The sequence below is a fragment of the Staurois parvus genome, unplaced genomic scaffold, assembly GCF_062004578.1.
Source record: "Staurois parvus isolate SC_StPar_1 unplaced genomic scaffold, SC_StPar_1.0 ptg000172l, whole genome shotgun sequence".
NCBI classification, from domain to species: domain Eukaryota; kingdom Metazoa; phylum Chordata; class Amphibia; order Anura; family Ranidae; genus Staurois; species Staurois parvus.
In genome coordinates, this window is record NW_028317968.1 from 2,376,427 (window position 1) to 2,399,786 (window position 23,360).

Sequence of the window (23,360 nt, forward strand, 5' to 3'; positions counted from 1 at the left end):
CCTTTGATTGCCCCAGATGTTAACCCCTTCCTGCCCAGTGTGATTAGTATAGTGTTAATGCTTTTTATTAGCACTGATCACTGTATTAGTGTCACTGGGGATGTCAGTGGCAGTTAGTCAGTTCCCACCCAGTGTCAGAATACCCGTCGCAGTCCCACTATAAGTCGATGATTGCCGCCATTACTAGTATAAAAAAAAAAAATTAAAATGTTTCCAGTATACAACCCACCATTTGTAGACATTTTAACTTTAATGTAAACCAAGTAATTTACATGTATTAGAAATTTTTTTTAGCAAAGACATGTAGCAGAATGCATTTTGGCCTAAAGTTATGATGAAATTTGATTTTAAAATTTTTTTTAGTGGATATGTTTTATAACAAAAAGTCTAAAAAAAATTTTATTCAAAATTGTGGTTCTGTTTTTGTTAATAGCGCAAAAAAAAAAACATACAGGTGATCAAATACCACCAAAAGAAAGCTCTATTCGTGGTAAAAAAAAGAGAATGTAAAGTTAATTTGGGTGCAGCATTGCATGACCGCGCAATTGTCAGTTAAAGTAACAATGCCGTATCGCAAAAAAATGGCCTGGTCAGGAAGGGGGGTAAATCCTCTGGAGGGCAAGTGGTAAAGATGAAAATTATTATTATTATTATAAAGGATTTACAGTATATAGCACCAACGGTTTGTACAGCACTTTACAATATAAAGGGAGACAGTATAGTTACAATACGATAGATTACAAGAGGGTTAAGAAAAAGGATAACACTGTTTTTCCATAACAATATTAGTTGTATAAAAACATATTTATTTCATAGGGTTAAAGGAATCTGAACTGTTTTCAAAAGGAAGCAGCTTTGAAGTGACAACTGAATCTATAACACCCCCTAAAGATGGTATGTGTTTTCTATCTTGTATTCAGTAGTGCATAGTCAAAATGAAGCTATTAATCCACTTCCAAAAAATGGAATGCTTATAACTGTGATTAGCATAAAACTGCACTTATAATATAATGTGCAAAGTTCTACTGCTAAAGTGCTGTTTCCATCGCTGGTAGATTCTGTAGAGGTACATCACATGACAATTTCTTATATCTCTTTGGGACCGTATTGAAGAGATCTTTGTGTTTGATCTGCAGAACCACTGTGGCTGTTATATTTAAGTCTCACGTATTCTGATGTATGCTACTCATTTTTTAATAAGGGGAATGCACCAGGAAAAGCTGACACATGCAAAGGTGAACCAGAGAGCTCTAAATTCCCAGGCTGACAGGAACAGAGTCTGACATCATCACATTGGTAATGTGCTTTGGGGTGGCATTCAAAACACCCATAGCGTTTAGTGTGTTATGGCAACGCATGGTACACTCTTTTTTAGTGCACATTACCGCAACACATAAAGTGTATGTGTCAGCGCTCAAGTACCATGTCAACAATGTTCAGTTATCATCCTGTAATGATACAGCACAGCTCTTCTGGCAGTGTTGTTGGGTATTTTAGATTTTCAAGAATAAGTAGGTGATAGTTTATACATTTAAATTCGGTCCTGCCGACAAGAGGACACGATGTAAAGACGGATATTAGCTAATGGTAGGTCAGTAAGTAAAACTACACCACTATGAGATATGTCCTAAAAAACTTTAACAAAGTATCTCCTATGCTGTGCTCCTCTTCCTCTGCTGCTGCTCCCTCGCCACTATTATTGCAATCACACGCAGTCAAAATGACAGCTGACAACTGCTATGCATTATATAGCAGTAGCATCTGTCAAAAAGCAGCTGCACATGTGTAAAATGACACTTGCAGATAGTCTGCAAGTGCCATTAAGTAATATAGTGTAACAATGTATTGGCTTTTATTCCTGGATGCCTACTGAGAATGGGGAATGAATCAGAGAGACTCTTGATCACATGAATATTAGTGATCACATGCAGGCTGGAAGCTTCACTGAAAATATGAGAGCCTTCATCTTGCGGAAGAACATTGCCATCTTAATGCTGCACTAGTATCTGCAGTCCCATCAGTTATATACTGTAATTGCCCTGTATTAATATATATTTTGTTACATTTAACAGCTTTTAATTAAAAAAAGCAAAGCATTTTCTATTTAAAAAAGTGTACTAAATGAAGTTATACTTGTCCTTAAAAACAATTAAAAAATTAGGTAGTTGTGATAAACTTTAAGAGCGGTGAATGAGACATTAACCATCCACTACAGGTAAATCTTAAAGGGTGCATATTTGTCACCTGTAGTGATGTTTGGTGAATGCCACATTCACTGCTTTCTAAATATGCCCAATAGCGTTATTGTCAAGTTAACCAGCACATGCTGGTTATGTTAAATTAGGCCTAGGTATCTAGGAATCAATGTCCTCTTGTCAAGTGTCTATGGTAGTGAGGCCTTGTAGATCACCAACTCGGGGTTCCCCAGGACACGGAATCTAAGCCTGAGCCTGCTTCTTCACCAGAGCCCCTGATGGTGGGGATGGACTTGCAGCAAGCTGGAACCAGGTCGCAGCCCCCAAGTATGCCCAGCTGAGGATGCGGAGATCACTCGCGTATGCAGAGTACAAACAGCAGAAGACAAAAGAAAATCCAGGAGACAAACCGAGGTCAGGACAGGCAGCAAACAAGCACAGATGGCAGACAAAGCCAGGGTCAGTACATGGGTATTCAGGCACAGGACACACAAATAAGCAAACAGGAACACAGAGAACTGTGAAGGCAATGTGGCCTACAATGAGCATGTCTTATATAGACAAGCAAACTAGGAGGCGGGCCAGGGAGTGATGGAAGGGAAGGAAATAAAAGCCCACAGAATAGCAGGCGATGCACAAAGGTGGGCACAGCTAACCATGTGAAATGAATCAGGGTAGGAAAAGCACTTCAGCAAGGAGATAAGAATACAAAAAGCAGCAAACTGCTGGATAATTTGCTACAGTACCCCCCCTCTTACGAGCTCTCTCCAAACATTTAGGTCTAGGCTTGAGAGTAAACTTCTGCTGAAAGAGTTCACCAAACAAAGGGATGAAACATCAGTAGAAGGAATCCAACAACTGTCCTTAGGGCTATATCCCTTCCAGTCAGTTAGATACCAAAGCCTCCCCCTGGAGAATTTGGAATCCAAGATTTGCTTGATTTCATACTGATTCGAGGTACCGACTGTAGGAGAAGGATGACGAAGAGAACGGGAAAATCTATTGATGTATGGTTTTAGGAGAATAACATGAAAAACATTAGGGATCCTTAGATGTGAAGGGAGCCAAAGCGACAGGGTTAACCTGGCAGAGAATGGTAAAGGGAACGAGAAGCAAATTTCATGGAGGGTACTTGGAGACGGATATTCTTGGCAGAGAGCCAAACCTTGTCGCCAGGAAGAAGTTTGGGACTCACACGGTGATGACAATCTGCAGCAGCACTATAGCACGTGGTCCAAAGACGATGTGCGAGGGCATACCATGAAGACTGAAGATTTCCTTAATGAAGAAGGAAGCCAAGGTGACAGCAGAGGGTAGTATTGGAAGTGGAGTTAAGTGACACATTTTAGAAAACCGGTCCAAAACCACCCAGATAATGGTGGAACCTGCTGAGGGGGGTAGTTCAGAGATAAAATATAATAATGGTGTAGCGCTGATAACTAAACGTGCAAACTCCACAATAATAAGATAAAAAACATAAATCACATAAATGAATGAATATAAATATATAAGTGATAGATCTATCAAGATCTAGAAAAACAGTGTCTCAAACTGTGATATTAACAGTACACAAAGTGCATATGATGACGTGTATCTTGAGGAAGTCACGTATACGTGACGCAACGCGTAGATGCGACGTGGTGACGCACTTCCGGCGGAGCACCATCTTGCTACACCAGGTTTACACAGTTCACCCATACTGAGTGGTGTGACAAGCCTTGTTTGATCTGCTGTGAGTGCAATATTTGGCGATTTACATGCTTTTAACATATTAAATAGTGTTGCACTATGGGAGACTTGTCTTTTTGTCATCTAAGGATATATGCTCACCATGTGCACCAGCACTATAGCACGTGGTTTGAAGATATAGGCACATTTTGGCAGCCATTGCCATCTTTGCTATGCTTGGCAATTTGTTGGACACTTTTTATAGTTCCAGCTTCATCATATGCACTTTGTGTACTGTTAATATCACAGTTTGAGACACTGGTTTTCTAGATCTTGAAAGATCTATCACTTATATATTTATGTGATTTATGTTTTTTTATCTTATTATTGTGGAGTTTGCACATTTAGTTATCAGCGCTACACCAATATTTGCTTGATTTCATACTGATTCGAGGCATCGACTGTAGGAGAAGGATGACGAAGAGAACGGGAAAATCTATTGATGTATGGTTTTAGGAGAATAACATGAAAAACATTAGGAATCCTTAGATGTGAAAGGAGCCAAAGCGACAGGGTTAACCTGGCAGAGAATGGTAAAGGGAACGAGAAGCAAATTTCATGGAGGGTACTTGGAGACGGATATTCTTGGCAGAGAGCCAAACCTTGTCGCCAGGAAGAAGTTTGGGACTCACACGGTGATGACAATGATGCAGCTACTTTGTACTTGGAAGCTGCTCACCATCTGCACCAGCACTATAGCACGTGGTTTGAAGATATAGGCACATTTTGGCAGCCATTGCCATCTTTGCTATGCTTGGCAATTTGTTGGACACTTTTTATAGGACCAGCTTCATCATATGCACTTTGTGTACTGTTAATATCACAGTTTGAGACACTGGTTTTCTAGATCTTGAAAGATCTATCACTTATATATTTATGTTTTTTATCTTATTATTGTGGAGTTTGCACATTTAGTTATCAGTGCTACACCAATATTATATTTTATAATTTATATTTGTCCACTTATAGGTAGAGGATAGGGTGTTAGCAGCATATAGAAATTAGATTTCATATTAGCGCAGGGGGAGCTCTGTCACCATCTAGTTCAGAGATAAAGTCCATGGAGAAGCAATGCCAAGGTACATCTGGAATAAGTAGAGGTAAAAGACCTGCTAGAGCAGATGTGGAGGACTTAGACTGTACATAAATGGTGCAAGCCTGGACATATTCAACATCTTTCCAAAGTGAGGGCCACCATTGGTATCACTGAAGAAAGGAACAGATACGTAGCACAACAGGATGTCCTGACAGCTTAAGGTCATGCCCATTTGAGAAACTTGGAGTGAAGGGATGGCACCACAAAAGGTCTTTGTGGGCGGGATACATGACGACTGATTACAGGTGGAAACCACGATTGGCAGGAATAGTAGGTTCTGGTTCAATATGACACTCAGAGTCAGCAGTGTTAAACGATCTGGACAAGGTATTTTTAGGAATGGGCCAGAAGATGATGTCAAAAAGAAGACAGCGCATCGTGCTTGTTTCGAATTCAAACGTAGAGTGGATTACAGATACTGGAGGTTCTTATGATCGGTACAGATCAGGATACAATGTGGATATCTCTTCAGTAGATGTCACCACTCTTGTAGCGCCAGCTTGTTCCTGATCCCCAAGGATGGATCTTCCTGATCTTCTTCTTAGAGAAGAAGACACAAGGATGGAGCTTACTATCAGGCATTTGGAGAAGAACGGTCCCCACTCCCAAGGATGAAGCTTCTGCTTCCAAGAAGTAAGGCTGGAGAATGTCAAGACGTATGAGAATAGATGCAGACAGAAAGTCAGTTATGAGCTTCTGTAAAGCCCTGACTACCTTAGGAAGCCAGATTCTGACATTAGCACCCTTCTGGGTCAAAGAAGTGATTGAGGCCCCCAGAGAGGAATAATCAGGAATGAACTGGCAATAGAAATTGGTGATCACCAAATACTGCTGCGTAACTTTTAGACCAGAGGACTGAGGCTAGTTGGAGATGGCCTGAAGTTTGGCTGCATCAATAAGCAGGCCTTTATCCGTGACTATGTAACCTAGGATGGTTTGCTCGAAGAGGCACTTCTCCAACTTTGCGTACAGGTGGTGGTGCCGAAGACGTACAAGAACTGTACATACGTGCTGACGATGAGTGTTCAAATCCGGAGAAAAGATGAGGATGTCATTCAGACACACAATGGCACAAACGTATAAGAGATCAGAGAAAATGTCATTAACAAAGTTCTGAAAGATGGTTGGGACGTTACACAAGCCAAAGGGCATTACAAGGTATTCACAATGCCTGTCTCTGGTGTTAAAAGCTGTTTTCCATTCATCACCATCTTGGATCATAATCAGATTGTATGCTCCTTTCAGGTCTAATTTAGGGAAAATTCGAGCATCTCGTAGCCTGTCAAAAAGGTCAGAAATCAAGCGTAGCGGGTACCGATTTTTTTTATGGTGATGGCATTGAAACCTCTATAATCAACACATACCATCCTTTTTGGATGGAGGTCCATTGCGCAATCGTAGGAACTATGAGAAGGCAAACTGTAAGCAGCTTTTTTTACAAAAAAAAGTCTTGGAAAGCCTGATAATGCTGAGGGAGCTTCAGAGAGGTGATGACATCTGCCACAGGTACACAGAGAAGTGGACGCACCTTAGGGAGTCAAGTCTGAAGGCATTGCAACCCCCAAGACAACACCTGGCCAGAATTCCAATCCAGATAGGGTGAGTGTTTCTACAACCACGGAAGTCCAAGAATGATGGGACTAGAAGACATAGGGAGGATCAAGAAGGAGATTTCCTAACAATGAAGAACACTGACATGCATAATGATAGCGGTGGTTTGGAACCATAGGGGTCCTAAGGCCAAGGAATCAACTTCAGATAGCGAGGCATTGCCAAGGAAATGAGAGGAATGTCAATTCAGTTCAGGTCCCAATGAAGGGAGAAAAGTATGATAAATCAAGGGAAAGTGGCAGAATTCATGTTCTGGTCTAGATCACCTCCCTCTGAGCTACCTAGACCTGAGAGTTTCCTGGTTGGACAAGACATGAGTTTATTATATGACGATTAGCCCTGCCATAAAGGCATAGGCCAAGTCTCAGATGGTGCGACTGCTCTTGTGGAGTGAGGCATGTCTGACTTAATTACATAGATTCTTCAGATTCTGATGCTGAGACAGGTTGTTCTGGAGCTGGAGTTCTAGACAACAGAAGACAAAAGAACCCACTGGGAGGCGACGTGGACCAGCCCTTTCCAGAACTTGCTCCTGGAAGAAGACATCAATTTGGACGCTAAGGGCGCTCAAGTCATCCAGGGTGGTGGGTATGGTTCTGCCAGCTAGTTCATCCTTAATATGAACCGTTAGACCATGTCAAAATGTTGCAGTAAGGGCCTCATTATTCCATGCCAGTTCCCAAAGCCAAAGTGCAAAACTGAATTATATATTGACCAACAGTCATGTTTCCTTGATGAAGCCGAAGAAAAGCTCTAGAACCAGATTCAGGTACATCAAAGGTTTTGTGAAAAGATTGCAGGAAGGCAGGGACTGGAAACAGTGGGATCTTGATTCTCCCACAGCGGCGAGGCACCCGAGAGCATCTACAGAAAGGAGTGATATCATATACAGTTGTGGCCAAAATTATTCAACCCCCAATGCTGTAAAGGGGTTTAGGGACTATAGTGTACATTTGGAATTGTATTCAGAATCAAATCCTACAAGGACGTTGTAACTACCCAAATGCAACTAAAATGACATCAATTGTTTATGTAATACAGTAGTAAATGGTTCTTATGTGGTTTCTTCATTGCCACAATTATTCAACCCCTTAAAGACTACCACTCTGAAGAACAGAGGTTCATACAGGTGCTTTCCATCAGGTATTGAAAACACCTGTGGATGTCACCGAGCAGCAATCAAGCATAATAAGCACCAATTAGGCAGCTTTAAAATGACTGTGATACTCAGCTCCTTCTAGACATTTACTGGTGTGGTTACAAACATGGTGAAGGCAAGAGAATGGTCCAGGAAGACAAGAGAAGAGGTGATTTCTCTTCACAGGAAGGGCAATGGCTATAAGAAGATTGCAAAGATGTTAAACATACCAAGAGACACCTTAGGAAGCATCATTCGCAAATTCAAGGCAAAGGGCACTGTTGAAACGCTACCTGGTCGTGGCAGAAAGAAGATGCTGACTTCGACTGCTGTGCGCTACCTGAAGCGTAGAGTGGAGAGAAGTCCCCGTGTGACTGCTGAGGAACTGAGAAAAGATTTGTCAGATGTGGGTACAGAAGTTTCAGCCCAGACAATAAGACGCACACTGCGTAATGAAGGCCTCCGTGCCAGAACTCCCAGGCGTACCCCCTTGCTGTCTCCAAAGAATAAGAAGAGTCGACTGCAGTATGCCAAAAGCCATGTGGACAAACCACAAAAGTTGTGGGATAGTGTTCTGTGGACTGATGAAACAAAATTAGAACTGTTTGGGCCCATGGATCAACGCTATGTTTGGAGGAGGAAGAACAAGGCCTATGATGAAAAGAACACCTTGCCTACTGTGAAGCATGGTGGAGGGTCAATCATGCTTTGGGGCTGTTTTGCTTCTGCAGGTACAGGGAAGCTTCAGCGTGTGCAAGGTACCATGAATTCTCTTCAGTACCAGGAGATATTGGATGGAAACGTGATGCAGTCCGTCACACACCTGAGGCTTGGGAGACGTTGGACCTTTCAACAGGACAATGATCCCAAGCATACCTCCAAGTCCACTAGAGCATGGTTGCAGAGGAAAGGCTGGAACATTTTGGAGTGGCCATCGCAGTCACCAGACTTAAATCCGATTGAGAACCTCTGGTGGGACTTAAAGAAAGCAGTTGCAGTGCGCAAGCCTAAGAATGTGACTGAACTGGAGGCCTTTGCCCATGAAGAATGGGCGAAGATACCCGTAGATCGCTGCAAGACACTTGTGTCAAGCTATGCTTCACGTTTAAAAGCTGTTATAACTGTAAAAGGATGCTGTACTAAGTACTAAGATTGAATGTCACTTGGGGGTTGAATAAAACTGATAATGCTGTGAGCACAGAAAAGACATTTGTGGTTATTTCATTATAACTGTTATGTTATATTTGTCTGACCTACAAGTGCCTCTTTAATGTAAATGTAAGCAAGATGACTGAATGATCAAAAGCAATGTCAAACTGGCCAAAACACTCAATTTCAGTGGGGGTTGAATAATTTTGGCCACAACTGTACACCACGTTAAAATGATCAGTAGGAAAATTGTGGCCCGCTAGCTCGAAGTGAATTGAGCACTGATTGATGAAGCCCTTACAAGCTTTAGGATCACCAGAAAAGTGAGGTGGCGGTGGCGACGGGAGTTTTGAAGGACTGCCCTCCCTTGGAGGGACAACAGGACATGAAACATGATCCAGAACAGAGACTGAGAAAGTGGACACAACCTGCAGCTGATACAAATGAGAAGATAGTTCCAGTAGACACGGCATAATCTGTTCTTGATGGGTCTGCTGGATGTCAACTCTCTAAGCTAAACACTGAAGTTGTTCCAGAAGAGGCTGCAGTGTCTCCAAGGAACTCATGGCCTGAACAAACTGTCATGCCTCTGTGGTAGTAAACCCTTGTAGATCGCCAACTCAGGGTTCCCCAGGGTGCAAAGTCTAAGCCCCAGCCTACTTCTTTACCAGAGCCCCTGATGGTGGGGATGGACGTGCAGCAAGCTGGAACCATATCACAGCCCCTAGGTACGTCCAGCTGAGGATGCAGAGATCACTCGTGTGTGCAGAGCACAAACAGCAGGAGACGAAAGGAAATCTAGGAGACAAGCGGAGGTCAAGACGAGGAGCACACAAGCACAGATGGTAAACGAAGCTGGGGTCAGTACATGGGTAGTCAGGCACAGGACACACAAGTAAATGAACATGAGCTCAGAGAACTGTGAAGGCAATGTGGGCTACAGTGAGCATGTCTCATATAGGCAAGTAAATTAGGAGGTGGGCCACGGAGTGATCGAAGGGAAGGAAAAGAAAACCCACAGAATAGCAGGCAACACCCAAAGCTGAGCACAGCTAACCACACACGTTAAAGGAATCAGGGTAGGAAAAGCACTTCACTAAGGAGGTAAGAATACACAAGCAGGAAACTGCAGGCTAACTTGTGACACCTTGGAAACAATCTAAGAAATGAAGATGCAGTCATTTAGTAGTAAGAACCTAAAATTAATCTAAAAATGGATATTCCAGAGTAAAATGAAAGATGTTTCGACATACTCAAAGATAATTATGAAGAAACAATAACAATTTTATTTTTCCAGGGTCAATTCGTTTAGTGAATGGAAGCCACCGGTGTGAAGGTCGTGTGGAAATATTCTTCCTGTTGCAGTGGGGAACTGTTTGTGACGATGCATGGGACATGAAGGCTGCAAAGGTTGTGTGTCGATCCTTGGGCTGTGGCGCACCTTTTAAAGCCTGGGGCGAAGCATGGTATGGACAGGGAACCGGTATTATCTTCCTTGACAATGTTAAATGTCAGGGCAATGAAAGTTCCTTACTACAATGCTCTTACATCCGATGGAATGTCCACAACTGTGATCACTCAGAGGATGCTGGGGTAAAATGTGGAACTGACTGAACAATGCATTAATATTTGAATGCTAAACAAATGTAAATGTATAAATTCTGTAAATATTGTTGTACCTTTGTAAGTTTGCACTTTAATATCCCATTTAAGTCAAGAAAACCTAAACATACAATGTGTTAAACAGTAGCCTTATACAATAAAGGTTCAAAAAAACGTTGAAGTGGTTTTCGCAGACTGCCATTTGTGTTTACCATGTTGGTTCACCTTGCAGTGGAGAGGTCAATTAGCCATTGCCCCACTGCTAATGACAGCTCAAAGTAATCTTGAGGGTTACCTTACATTATTAGATGGCCCCAGGTACAGAATTTGGTACATCTGGGTGCCTGCTTGCATGGCCCAAAGATCTTTTTATTGCATAGTTTATCCCCAGAAATCGGGTGCTCTATTATGCCAATACAGGGCTCAATTTATGTGGTTGATATCTGACTTAACTACCCTGCCCATGTCCTCTATTGAATGAGGTGATTATTTGCATTATATAGTGCTTGTTTTGTTTAGGATACTCAGAAACTATGAAAATAATCTGAAAATAGGACTACCTACTCTTGACCTGAAGTTAACTCAGGTGGCGTGTCCACAGGCTTACTTTAGACTTTGTCTAGATTTAGGCAAAGTTACCTCTGGAACCCATTATGTGGAACCTAAAGATAGATGTAGACTGACCTTAAAGTTGACTTTAGTCAGCTTGTAAAAATAACATTTGTGTTCACTATTGCCCCACCCCTTCTCAGTTTACTATGGGTCTAATGCTTTTTTAACCCAGAGGGATAAAACAGAGACTTACCTTATTCCTTGCTTCCCCTGCAACCAACACTCTTTTTGATTCCATTGGTCCTACATGATAACATTAGCCAGGGGGCGGCCCCACGACTGGAGAAGAGTAGTGTCTTTGTGAGACCAGTCGTGAATAAAAAAAACAGTAAGGAGAAACTGAAGTGAGGGATAAGCTAAGTATTCCTCTTTGTTTTGTTCCCCTAGACCAGTGGTGGGCAACCTTTTTTTTCAACTGAGCCAAATCTCGCCAAAACCACGATTGAAATTTATTTTGAGAGCCACATTTTTAAAACTGAAAATACATCCCCCATATAGTAATTCATCCCCCATATAGTAATTCATCCCCCATAGTAATTCATCCCCCATATAGTAATTCATCCCCCATAGTAATTCATCCCCCATATAGTAATTCATCCCCCATAGTAATTAATCCCCCATAGTAATTCATCCCCCATAGTAATTCATCCCCCATATAGTAATTCATCCCCCATAGTAATTCATCCCCCATATAGTAATTAATCCCCCATATAGTAATTCATCCCCCATAGTAATTAATCCCCCATATAGTAATTCATCCCCCATAGTAATTCATCCCCCATATAGTAATTCATCCCCCATTGTAATTCATCCCCCATAGTAATTCATCCCCCATATAGTAATTCATCCCCCCATAGTAATTCATCCCCCATATAGTAATTCATCCCCCATATAGTAATTCATTCCCCCCTATAGTAATTCATCCCCCCTATAGTACTTCATCCCCCCTATAGTAATTCATCCCCCCTATAGTAATTCATTCCCCATATTGTGTCAATTCACTTACCTTTGCTCCACGTGTTCCTCTCGCCGTGTTCCCGCGCTGTTCCGGTCTTCAGGGCGGACTGTGAGAGGAGAGGAGTTCGTCACGCTGCCCCGCCTACATCCTGACAGCCAATGTTTGCCACGCTCCGCGGGCCGGATTAAAAGGTCCGCCGGGCCGTATGCGGGCCGTAGTTTGCCCATTGCTGGGCTAGCTGCAGAGTCCTGACTTTTGGGGCGGCCGCCCGAGAGGAGGGAGGGGAGCGGGCGCCCGACACACAGAAGAGCCGCATTAAAGTGTGCAAAGAGCCGACCACTGCCCTAGACCAAACAAGCATAATACCCTTTACTATATGAGGACACCCAAACTTTTTTTTTCATAGGCTGACTGCAATTCAGGTTAAATGGGGGAAGTTGCAAAAACTATGCCAAATATGAAGGTAGCCTGATTTGGAATCGATCTAAATCTAATTTTCTAATGTTGTTAAGTTGCTTGATAAATGCCCCATAAGCTATTCACCACAAATATACCATACAACATACATAACATATAACAAACCTGTTTTGCTTTTTTTTCTGTACTGTCAAGTATTTAGCATTCTGAAATTGCTAACCCTCATATTTTGCATTGGATTGGCATCAAGTTTACTACTGTTGTTAAGTTTGATAAATGTCCCTCAAGGTATTCATCCTAAAACGTACATGCCATACAGCAAGCATAACATATGACACGCTTAGGGATGTCTTATCTGTAGGGTCAACCATTTAGTACCCTGAAACTGATACTCTTCATACTTTGAAAAGAACTCTAGTGATATCTTGAGCTGTTGTCAGTTACGATATTGAGATTTCACGAAAACAAAACAAAAAACTGTACATCTTCAAAAGAGGCCTCTCTTGCTAAAATGTCTATTAGGTAAGAGCTCATGACTGTACTATATCTTACTTTACAAGTCACCTTTCCAGGCTAGGCATTATTATATTGTTTACGTTGGCATGGCAACAAAAAGGGGCTTATGTAAAACTTTGAATACTATGATTTTAGCTTTATTCACACAGTTTACACTAAAAATATTTTTATATGATTATTGTAAATGAAATATATTGAAATTATACTTTTTGGAATATCTGTGATTTATTAGCTGGTGCTGTGAATAATGTAATTGATATACAGTATACTGTACATTTGTAATTATTTTTTTCCTGTTATCCTTTTTTACTAGATCATTTTCAGGTTCAAAGAATTTATACATAAGCAAATCTGCTATATTCATGAAAATGCAAATGTAGACATCTTATGTCAAATAATTTCAAGAGGCCATTTACATTATAATAATTAAAATTTCTGTTCACCGAAGTGCCTATAGAGAACTTTCAAGAAAACGGGGTTTGAGTCCATTTTTTTCTCATGTAGTAATAAAGATACTAAAATCATGTGTTTTTCCGAAAGCAAACCTGTGAAGAATAGAAAAAAATTAAGGCACCCTTCACACTGTAGTTGGCATCGTCTGGTGCTTATACACACACCGTAGCAATGTATAGGCATTGGGCTTGCTTTTGACTGTGAAATTGGAGCCAATGCTAAGAATAATTTATCATTTCCAGTGACTTGTGGAAAAGATGCTTAAAGTAAGTATAGGTATCAGAGGGTGTCTAGCACAGATTGGGATGGATTATGAATTCAATGGGCTAGCAATACACTAGCCACTTAATAACCTTTTCACTTTCAGGCAGTCACACCAAATCTGCCTAAATCAGCCCTCTGGCAATCTCTGAAGCACAAGGGGGAATGAGTCAGGATTGCATAGGATATTCTAGGTACCAACAGATAAGTAGCTTCTAACTTGCCTGCACAACCAGTACCCGGGAGAAACTTGTGGTTGTGTTGGTTCTTGTCTGATTCCAATCTCCATTCATCTTGCGTCCATCCAAGTCTCCAAACCATTTGTAAACATAAGAAGGGAGGGTGCTTGTAGTGCTGGTGAGCAATGGAGAATATACCAGGGTAAAGAGGTCCTGTCTTCCTGACTTGTTTAATAGGGCTCCTTCAAAGGGTAGTATGTAGGGTATATGTGAAGATAGGACAGATTTGGTGCATGTTAACTGCTGCAAGAAATGTTTTTCAAGGTCTCCAAATTAAACATCTCTAGAGTTGAGTTTGTTTATCCTTAAGAGTTTCCAATGGGATATTGCTCGAGTACCTCAGGAAGTCAGTGGTTAGGTACAAGTTTTGATGAAGCCAGATATTAAATACATTCGAGCAGGTATAGCTTGAGAGGACCATTGGGTTACCTAGCATCGATAGTAAAGCTATGTGTGGTGAAATTAATTTATGTTTAAGTTTCAAATTGTCACAAAGGCTTAAGGAATTTTTGGTAATAGGGCATGTTATCGCATGGACAGCAAAAAGAGGTTGCCTATCAATACAGGGGTATGCTTTCAAGAAAACCTACAAGGAGATGCCCTTGTTGGATTGCCACTGCGCCACTTGGGCGACATGGGCTGTTTTGTACTACCTATGAAGAAGGGGGTGGTTTATGCCTACTTGAAGTTTGGGTGTATGTAGGATTGATTTAGCCACTTGAGGGAAGGTACCCTTGTAGACAAATATTAGGACTTAGGGTCCTCTGCATTACTCAAAGTCGGAACAATGGAATAGGCATAGGCAAGACTCGCGCATGATAGAGATTTGGGTAATGTCATTGTCACTGTCATATGTTGTGTATTTCCCATGAAGACCCCAAAAAATTTAGATAGGTGATAATTGGGATAGTTGGCTTGATCGAGAGTGTTATAAGACAAAGTGAGATTAACATCTAGATAGGGCAAGAAGGAAGGGGTCTTGGAGAAGGTAAAAGAATTGAACAGTGTGCATCATATCAACAGGCAAGATGATGTTTAGGACCTTGGTCTTGTTAACACATAGACAAGAGGGTTGGCCAAATAAAGCTAAAGTAAGAAGGGCATCCTTGAAAAATAAGGAAATTTTATGATGGTAGTTTGCCACTTCAATCCCATGCATGTTCCTGTGTTGGTGGATAGTCTGGGGCAGGGGTTCTATTGCAAAAGCAAACAGAAGTAAGGACAGGTGGGCAACCGATCTTTTAATAGGGATTTTGTCAGATCGAAAATATCTAATGTGGGCCTATGAGGAGCCATATAAAATCCTGATCCAGGTTAAAACCCTCAGTGTCTTAGTGCAAACTGCAGGTAATGCCCTCCGGGGGAAATTGAATGTCTTTTTGAAGTCCAAGGAAGGGAGCATTTGGGGGGCTCTTTCTTTTACATTCTGTATAGAAAAGAATGGAGATCCTTCATATGTTGTTGTTGCCTGTCTGTCTTCACAGAATGAGATGAGATCTGGTTGGTAGTACTTTGGCAAGACAACTGTTGTGTCCCACCTACAATGTTATATTCTGAATTACATTGAATGCCATTCTATTGTGTTGTCTAATATTTAGTGGCAGCGTGATGCTACAGCACTTTTTATGCTCTTTTTGTATCTCTTTCTTGTCCCCTCCTGTTCAGTGCTATATAGAACAGTCTTACCCAGACCCTTCTTCTGTGTTCCCTCAGTTATTGTGAAGTCCTCATAGCAGAAAGTAGTCTGGGAAGATCATTGTCTAGAAAAACTTCATCTGTACTGTGCTCTGAGAAGAGAAAATTACATAGAATTTTGCTGAATAAGTAGGTGACCATACTGTCTGGACAGATAGAGATCAATGGAGGTACAGTTAGGTCCAAATATATTTGGACACAGGCACAATTTTAATTTTTTCAGGTATTTACCAAAACATATTGAATCTATAGTTATATAATGAATACGGACTGAAAGTACACACTCTCAGGTTTAATTTAATGGTATGTACATCCAAATTGGAGGAAGGGTTTAGGAATTACAGCACTTAAGAGTAGCCATCCCCCCTTTTTCAAAGGACCAAAAGTAATTGGACAATTGAATCAAAAGCTGTTTCATGGCCAGGTGTGGGATACTCCATTATTTCTTCATCAATTAAGCAGGTAAAGGGTCTGGAGTTGATTCTAAGTGTGGTATTTGCATTTGGAATCTATTGCTTTGAACCTACATCATGAGTTCAAAGGAGCTGTCCATGCAAGTGAAAAGGCCATTGTAAGGCTTCAAAAACGAAATAAATCCATCAGAGAGATAACAGCAACATTAGGAGTGGTAAAATCAACAGTTTGGTACATTCTGAGGAAAGAAGAATGCACTGCTGAGCTCAGCAACATAAAAAGGCATGGATGTCCATGGAAGACAACAGTGGTGGATGAATCTATATGGTAAAGAAAAACCCATTCACAACATTCAGACAAGTGAAGGACACTCTCCAGGAGGTGGGCGTATCAATGTAAAAGTCTACAATCAAGAGAAGACTTTACAAAGAGCAAATACAGAGGGTTCACAACAAGGTGCAAACCATTCAGAAGCCTGAAGAATAGAAAAAACAAATTAGACTTTGGAAAAAATACTCTAAAAAAGCCAGACCAGTTCTGGAAAAGTATGCTTTGGATGGATGAAACTAAGACTAATCTGTACCAGAATGACGGGAAGAAAAAAGTGTGGAGAAGACTTGGAACAGCTCATGATCCAAAGCACACAACGTCATTTGTAAAACATGGTGGACGCAGTGTGATGGCATGGGCATGCATGGCTTCCAGTGGCACTGGGTCATTGGTGTTTATTGATGATGTGGCAGAAGACAGAAGCAGCCGTATGCATTCTGCAGTTTTTAGAGATATACTGTCATCCCAGATTCAGCCAAATGCAGCAAAGTTGATTGGAAGGCGCTTCACAGTACAGATGGACAATGATCCAAAACACACTGAAAAAGCAACCCAGGAGCTTTTGAAGCAAAAGAAGTGGAATATTCTGCAATGGCCAAGTCAATCACCTGATCTCCACCCAATTGAGCATGCATTTCACTTGCTGAAGGCAAAACTAAAGGCAGAACGACCCACAAACAAAGAACAACTGAAGACAGCTGCAGTTGGAGCCTGGCAAAGCAACAGAAAGGAGGAAACCCAGTCTTTGGTAATGTCCATGGGTTCCAGACTTCAGGCAGTCATTGCCAGTAAAGGATTCTCAACAAAATATTAAAAATGAACATTTTATTTAGGATTATATTCAATTGTCCAATTACTTTTGGTCCCTTGAAAAAGGGGGGATGGCTACACTTAAGAGCTTTAATGCGTAAACCCTTCTTCCAATTATGATGTACTACCTCCAAATTAAACCTGAGAGTGTGCACTTTCAGTCCATATCCATTATATAACTATAGCTACAATATGTTTTGGTAAATACCTGAAAAAAACTAAAATTGTGCCTGTGTCCAAATATATATGGACCTAACTGTATGTCAATGCATAAAATGGCATTTGAAAGAGAACAACAATTTTTCACACTCGAAAGGATGTTTTCACTGGAAGTGAGAACAGGTGAAAGCTAGTATTTTGCTTTATAACAGCTAAAAAAACATGCCAAATAAATGAGGGAACTAACAAAGAGGAAGTGCAAGCTGAAGCTTAACTCTTTCAAACATAAAAAATTGAAGGAGATGCTGCTCCTATTTAACAAAAGAAGCAGTCAATTTTCTGTTCTGAAGTGTCTGTGACAGGCAGCACAGAGACATGAGAGCTCTCTGCTAACCCCGTCACTTTTTGGCTCAGAGTGAGAGGGAGAAAAAAGAGTTTGTAACCTTACGGCCTGTACTGTACTGTGCTCATGTCCTGTGATCACTGCATGAACAGAGAGAGGGATGGGAGCTGTCTGTTGACAGCTCTTATCTTGTAAGATGAGGTCACAGCTGGCAGGAATCTTTGGCAGTTTTCTATTTGGAAAACTGTCAGTTTCCCTCTGTTAAATAGGGGCAGACCTGCATTAGTTTCTATTTCACTCTGAATATAGATAGGTCTGTCTGCTTACTTAATGTGCTGCACACCACTTCTGTTCCATTACAATGGTGCTTAGATTATTCCCTGGAATGTGTCTATTGGAAGTTCAAAAGGTACATTTACATTGGTAAAACACTATGGTATTCTGAAACAAAAGGGGGAGAGAGATTTCTTTGAACACTAAGACATTACATTCCCTTGTTCAGAGAAGACATCTTTACTAAATGCTGAGCAGGAGCTGTTAAGTATAGGCATATTCACACCTTGACACTGTTCCTGGATTTTAACTCCACCCAGCACTGTCATATCAATGCTCATCACCTTGAAGACTGCCCACTCATTTCTTCTAAGCTCCTGCCCCTCTATTTTCTAAGCTCCTCATCTTCTGAACCTCTACAGTACAAGTGTGTAGGGAAGCCTAAGCTGCCCACCTCCGACTTCCTTCCCCTATTTGACTGTGTACCAGCAAACTTCACACTGCGTGTGTGATCCTTCAACAATTATTGCTCCTTGTTCCAGAAATGTATAAACATAGTGACAGGGAAATTTAGCTTGTCACTGAGCTCTAAAACCTGGGTAACTAGAACAAGTTCACCTTTGGGAACATGTTACACGTTCCACCCATTTTTAGGGTGGAACATATAACATGTTCTCATAGCTGCAGCTGTGCCCGCCGCCCCCCCCCCCCCCCCCCTGAGAGATAGTACAGGGAGACGTTTCCCCATACATTCAGATTTGTAAACAGCGTGACAGCTGACTTTTTACAAAACGAAAACGTACCTGTCCTTCGATCCCGCGATGTCCTCCCCGCACCCAGTTTCACCGGCTGTCCGGTGTACCCGGCGCCGACATCTTCAGTGTGGGCACCCGACTGTGAGAGCCTGCTGGGTGCTTGAGTGAATGGTTCCGTAGTCTTCTGGGATCTGTCACATGTCCCAGGAGACTACGGGGAGCAATGGGGGGGGGGGACAACTGTTCGGAGCAGGTACCTGTCAATTTCAGGTACTGGCTCCCCAAATGTGCCAATCCTTAACAGGGAGTCCTTAAAGCAGAACTTCCCCTTTTGTGTGGAGCTCCACTATAGTGACACATACTGTAATACAACATCAATTGGCAATGTGGTAACAGCCACTTATATGTACTTATTATACAATGAAATCTATCCCCAAAGCGTTTTGATACGTAATCTTCATCAGGGAGAATATGACAATACCTACAATAGAAAAAGAGAGCAGGACAATAGAGTACAGACATAATACACTGCTTGAAAAAAATGCAAGGAACATTTTGAAAACACATCAGATCTCAATGGGGAAAAATCTCTTGCTGGATATCTATACTGATATGGACTGGGTAAAGTGTTAGGAACGTAAGGAGGCCCCATTGTTTGATGGAAATGAAAATTATCAACCTACAGAGGACTGAATTCAAAGACACCCCGAAAATCAAAGTGGAAAAATTATGCAGCAGGCTAGTCCATTTTGCTGAAATTTCATTGCAGCAACTCAAAATGGTACTTAGTAGTTTGTATGGCCCCCACGTACTTGTATGCATGCCTGACAACATCAGGGCATGCTCCTAATGAGACGGTGGATGGTGTCCTGGGGTATTTCCTCCCAGATCTGGACCAGGGCATCATTGAGGTCCTGGACAGTCTGAGGTGCAATCTGGCGGCGTTGGATGGACCGAAACATGATATCCCAGAGGTGTTCTATTGGATTTAGGCAAGACGAGCATGGGGGCTGTAGCAAACTGGCTCATCAGAGTTGGACGCGGATTTCCCCTTTTCTATTGGAGGTATTCCTCAGTCCTTCATTCCCTACCCCCTCCCTTCCTGAGAGGCACAGTGACAGATGGTGTGGGTCAACCGCAGGTTAAGGCATCCTTAGTCCGGTACCGGGCAGTCTGCGAAAGTGTAGCCTTCCTCACCTAAAGTCATGATAAGACCAGCATTCATCAGAGCATTGGGAAGCACTGACCCCAGAACTGTGTAGGCTCATCCATCATAAAACAGATAAGGCAGCTTCTCCCTGGAATTGAAAGAGATTGTAACCTCACAAAACCTAACAGTTAAAGATGACAGAATGAAATGAACATTCCTCAAGTCAGGTTTTTTCCCCTATGTTTCATGTCATGGATTATGACAGATGTTGGTTCTAATTCAGAGTTCCCCGACTGACCCTGCCCAAAACAGCGTAGTGGCCAGTATTCAGAGCCACCCCCCTTGCAGGGGGATTTTTAAAAAGACAGGTTGGCAAGCCTAAAGGGGAAGCAAAAGACATCTCCTGATCTTAACATCGTAACAGCAGGGGATCAAAGACCCTTTCCGCTCTGCAACTTGGATCTGCTTACAAACCAAGGCGTATTGGCAAGTAACTTAACTCTTTAACTTCCTTCCTATTATCTCTTTGCTGTGTTGTGGGTCTTTATCTATATATAAATATATATCTTAGTTACATCTTTTTCTGTAAATATTTTATTGCACCTGTTTGACTCTTTTAGTAATAAATCTTTCTTTCTGAAAGTGTTAAACTGTTTTTAAGCGCTTACTTGCAATTCACGAATTCCTGCCTTTGAAGAGACGCTACTGTTTGTTATAATCTCTGTATAACAGGCCTGCGGACCGTGTTATATAGATCAATATTTCAATCATTATAGTGTATATTTGATAACAGGAGTTTCCCAGTCTCCGACAAAAGTGGTGGTGGCAGTAGAGGGTTAGTTGCGTAATTAACCCGACCCAGTAACAAGCGCATTCAGGCTGCAGGCACCGATTGTAGCCCATTAGCTGGACAATCGCTGTGCAGGGTGCAGCTGGGTGTGGCCTTGTTACGCGCGTCACACCGCGGTTTTAGGTCGGCCGGTCCTTCGGTCACGAGTTTGGTGAGAAGGTCTGGGGTTTGACGTCGCGGGCATAACGTATTATTGTTGGTCGCGGTCGTGCGATTGTCGCATGTTGGTGGCGGCGATCATGCGATCGTGACAGGGGCCATTCAGTGGTATCAATTCCTTCATCCTCCAGGATCTGCCTGCATACACTCGCAACATGAGGATGGGCATTGTCATGCACCAGGAGGAACCCAGGACCCACTGCACCAGCGTAGGGTTTAACAATGAGTCCAAGGATTTCATCCTGATACCTAATGGCAGTCAGGGTGCCATTGTCTAGCCTGTTGAGGTCTGTGCGTCCCTTCATGAATATGCTTCCCCAGACCATCATTGACCCACCACCAAAACGGTCATGCTGAATGATGTTACAGGCAGCATAACATTCTACATGGCTTCTCCAGGCCCTTCCACGTCTGTCACATGTGCTCAGGGTGAACCTGCTCTCATCTGTGAAAAGCACAGAGCGCCAGTGGTGGACCTGCCAATTCTGGTGTTCAGTGGCAAATGCCAATCGAGCTCTATGGTGCTGGGCAGTGAGCACAGGGCCCACTAGAGGATGTCGGGCCCTCAGGCCACCCTCAGGAAGTCCGTGTTTGATGGTTTGGTCACAGGCATTCACACCAGTGGCCTGCTGGAGGTAATTTTGTAGGACTCTGGCTGTGCTCATCCTGTTCCTCTTTGCACAAAGGAGCAGATACACAGTTTGTGCAGAGTTGTAGGTTGTGGTCTCCCCCCATCCGATCACTGGTGGCTCCTTGGCATTGGACTATGTGGCCCCAGTGGGCCTCCAAGTCGATGTTGAACAACCTTTTCCTCTGGCAATCCATGTGAGTGTTATGTTTGTGATAATGGGTACATCAAGATATGTAATGTCTGTACTCTACTGTCATGCTCTCTTTTTCTATTTTAGGTATTGTCATATTCCTCTTGATGAAGATTATATATTAATTGAACTGCGTCTGGGATAGATTAAATAGATAGATTAAACTGTATTATAAGCACATATAAATGGCTGTTGTCACATTGCCATTTGATGTTGTATTATGTGTCATTAAAGCGGAGTTCCAGTTACACTGAAAAAAAAAAACAGCCACTTACCTGTCCCTCAATCCTGTGGAGTCCTCCCCGCACCCCGTTCCACCGGCTGGCTGGTGTTCCTGGTGCCGGCATCTTCAGTGTGGGCACCCGGCTGTGACAGCTTGTGATTTCACAGCCAGGTGCCCACTGCACATGCGTAAGTAGTGCTGCACTTTCTGAATGGTTCCATAGTCTTCTGGGACTAAGGAAAGGGAGGGATGGAGAACAACTTTCACTTCTGATCGCCAAGGCGATCGCAGCGGAAGTGGGAGCGGGTACCTGTCAATTTTAGGTGCTCGCCCCCCAAAGGTGCCAGTCTTTAATGGGGGGGGGCAGTCTTTAAAGCAGAACTTCCCCTTTTGGGTGGAGATCCACTTTAAGTCCAGAGGTACAAGTGGTATAATTACATACATTTTGGATGCCAAAGTTATATTTGTTTTGTATTTTAACCACTTCCCAACCGCCATATAGAATAAATATGTGATTTTGCATTTCTGGATAGGGCGCGTGTGTGAGGTGCACGTGCGCCCTACCCGCGCCGCGATGCGCAGCTGCAGCTGTAAATCACCGGGTTACCTGGTGATTGCCGAGCATCTCTGACGGGGAGGAGAACAGTTTGTAAACATAACAGTTCTCCTCACTGTCAGCTCGTGCACACTGCTTTGGATGGCACAGCACAGCCATCCAAAGCAGTGTGTTTATAGTGAAGCACATGGACACAGCTTATAGTAAACCAGCACACAGTTAACCCTTTGATAGCCCCTCATGTTAACACCTTCCTGCCCAGTGCCATTAGTACAATGTCAGTGCTTTTTTTTTTAGCACTGATCACTATGTTGGTGTCACTAGGTTCCCCCCAGTGTCAGAATGCCCTACGCAGTCCCGCAAAAAGTCGCTGATCGTCGCCATTACTAGTAAAAATTAAAAAAAAAATCCCAGTATATATATTGTCATTTGTAAATGCTATAACTTTCATGTAAACCAATTAATTTACACGTATTGGAATTTTGTTTTAGCAAAGACATGTAGCAGAATACATTTTGGCCTAAATTTATGACTCAATTTGATTTTTTAACTTTTTTTTACTGGACATGTTTAATTGCAAAAGTCAAAAATATTGTTTTTTTTCCTCAAAATTGTCAGTCTTTTTTTATAGCGCAAAAAATAAAAAACACACAGGCAATCAAATACCACCGAAAGAAAGCTCAATTTATGGGGAAAAAAGGACGCAAATTTCTCAATTTTTGGGTGCAGCGTTGCATGACCACACAATTGTCAGTTAAAATAATGCAGCGCTGCAACGCAAAAACTGGCCTGGTCAGGAATGGGGGTAAATCCTCTGGAGGGCAAGTGGTTAAATGGAATCTGTATC

At 42.2% G+C, this 23,360-nt stretch overlaps 1 protein-coding gene and 1 long non-coding RNA gene across 2 annotated transcripts in view; one reads left to right on the forward strand and one right to left on the reverse strand.

The window, feature by feature from the left end:
• The window catches only part of SSC4D (scavenger receptor cysteine rich family member with 4 domains), a 67,131-nt gene extending 56,600 nt beyond the window's left edge, over positions 1 to 10,531 (forward strand). The window contains exons 9-10 of the mRNA XM_089676732.1: positions 817 to 894; positions 10,215 to 10,531. Coding sequence (XP_089532858.1) covers positions 817 to 894; positions 10,215 to 10,531 — 395 coding nt within the window. The remainder of the gene's footprint in view (positions 1 to 816; positions 895 to 10,214) is intronic.
• Positions 10,532 to 14,501: 3,970 nt separating this feature from the next.
• Positions 14,502 to 23,360, reverse strand: part of LOC149462588 (uncharacterized) — a 106,496-nt gene continuing 97,637 nt past the window's right edge. Inside the window, exon 3 of the long non-coding RNA XR_016312622.1 lies at positions 14,502 to 15,762. This is a non-coding gene — a long non-coding RNA (uncharacterized LOC149462588). The remainder of the gene's footprint in view (positions 15,763 to 23,360) is intronic.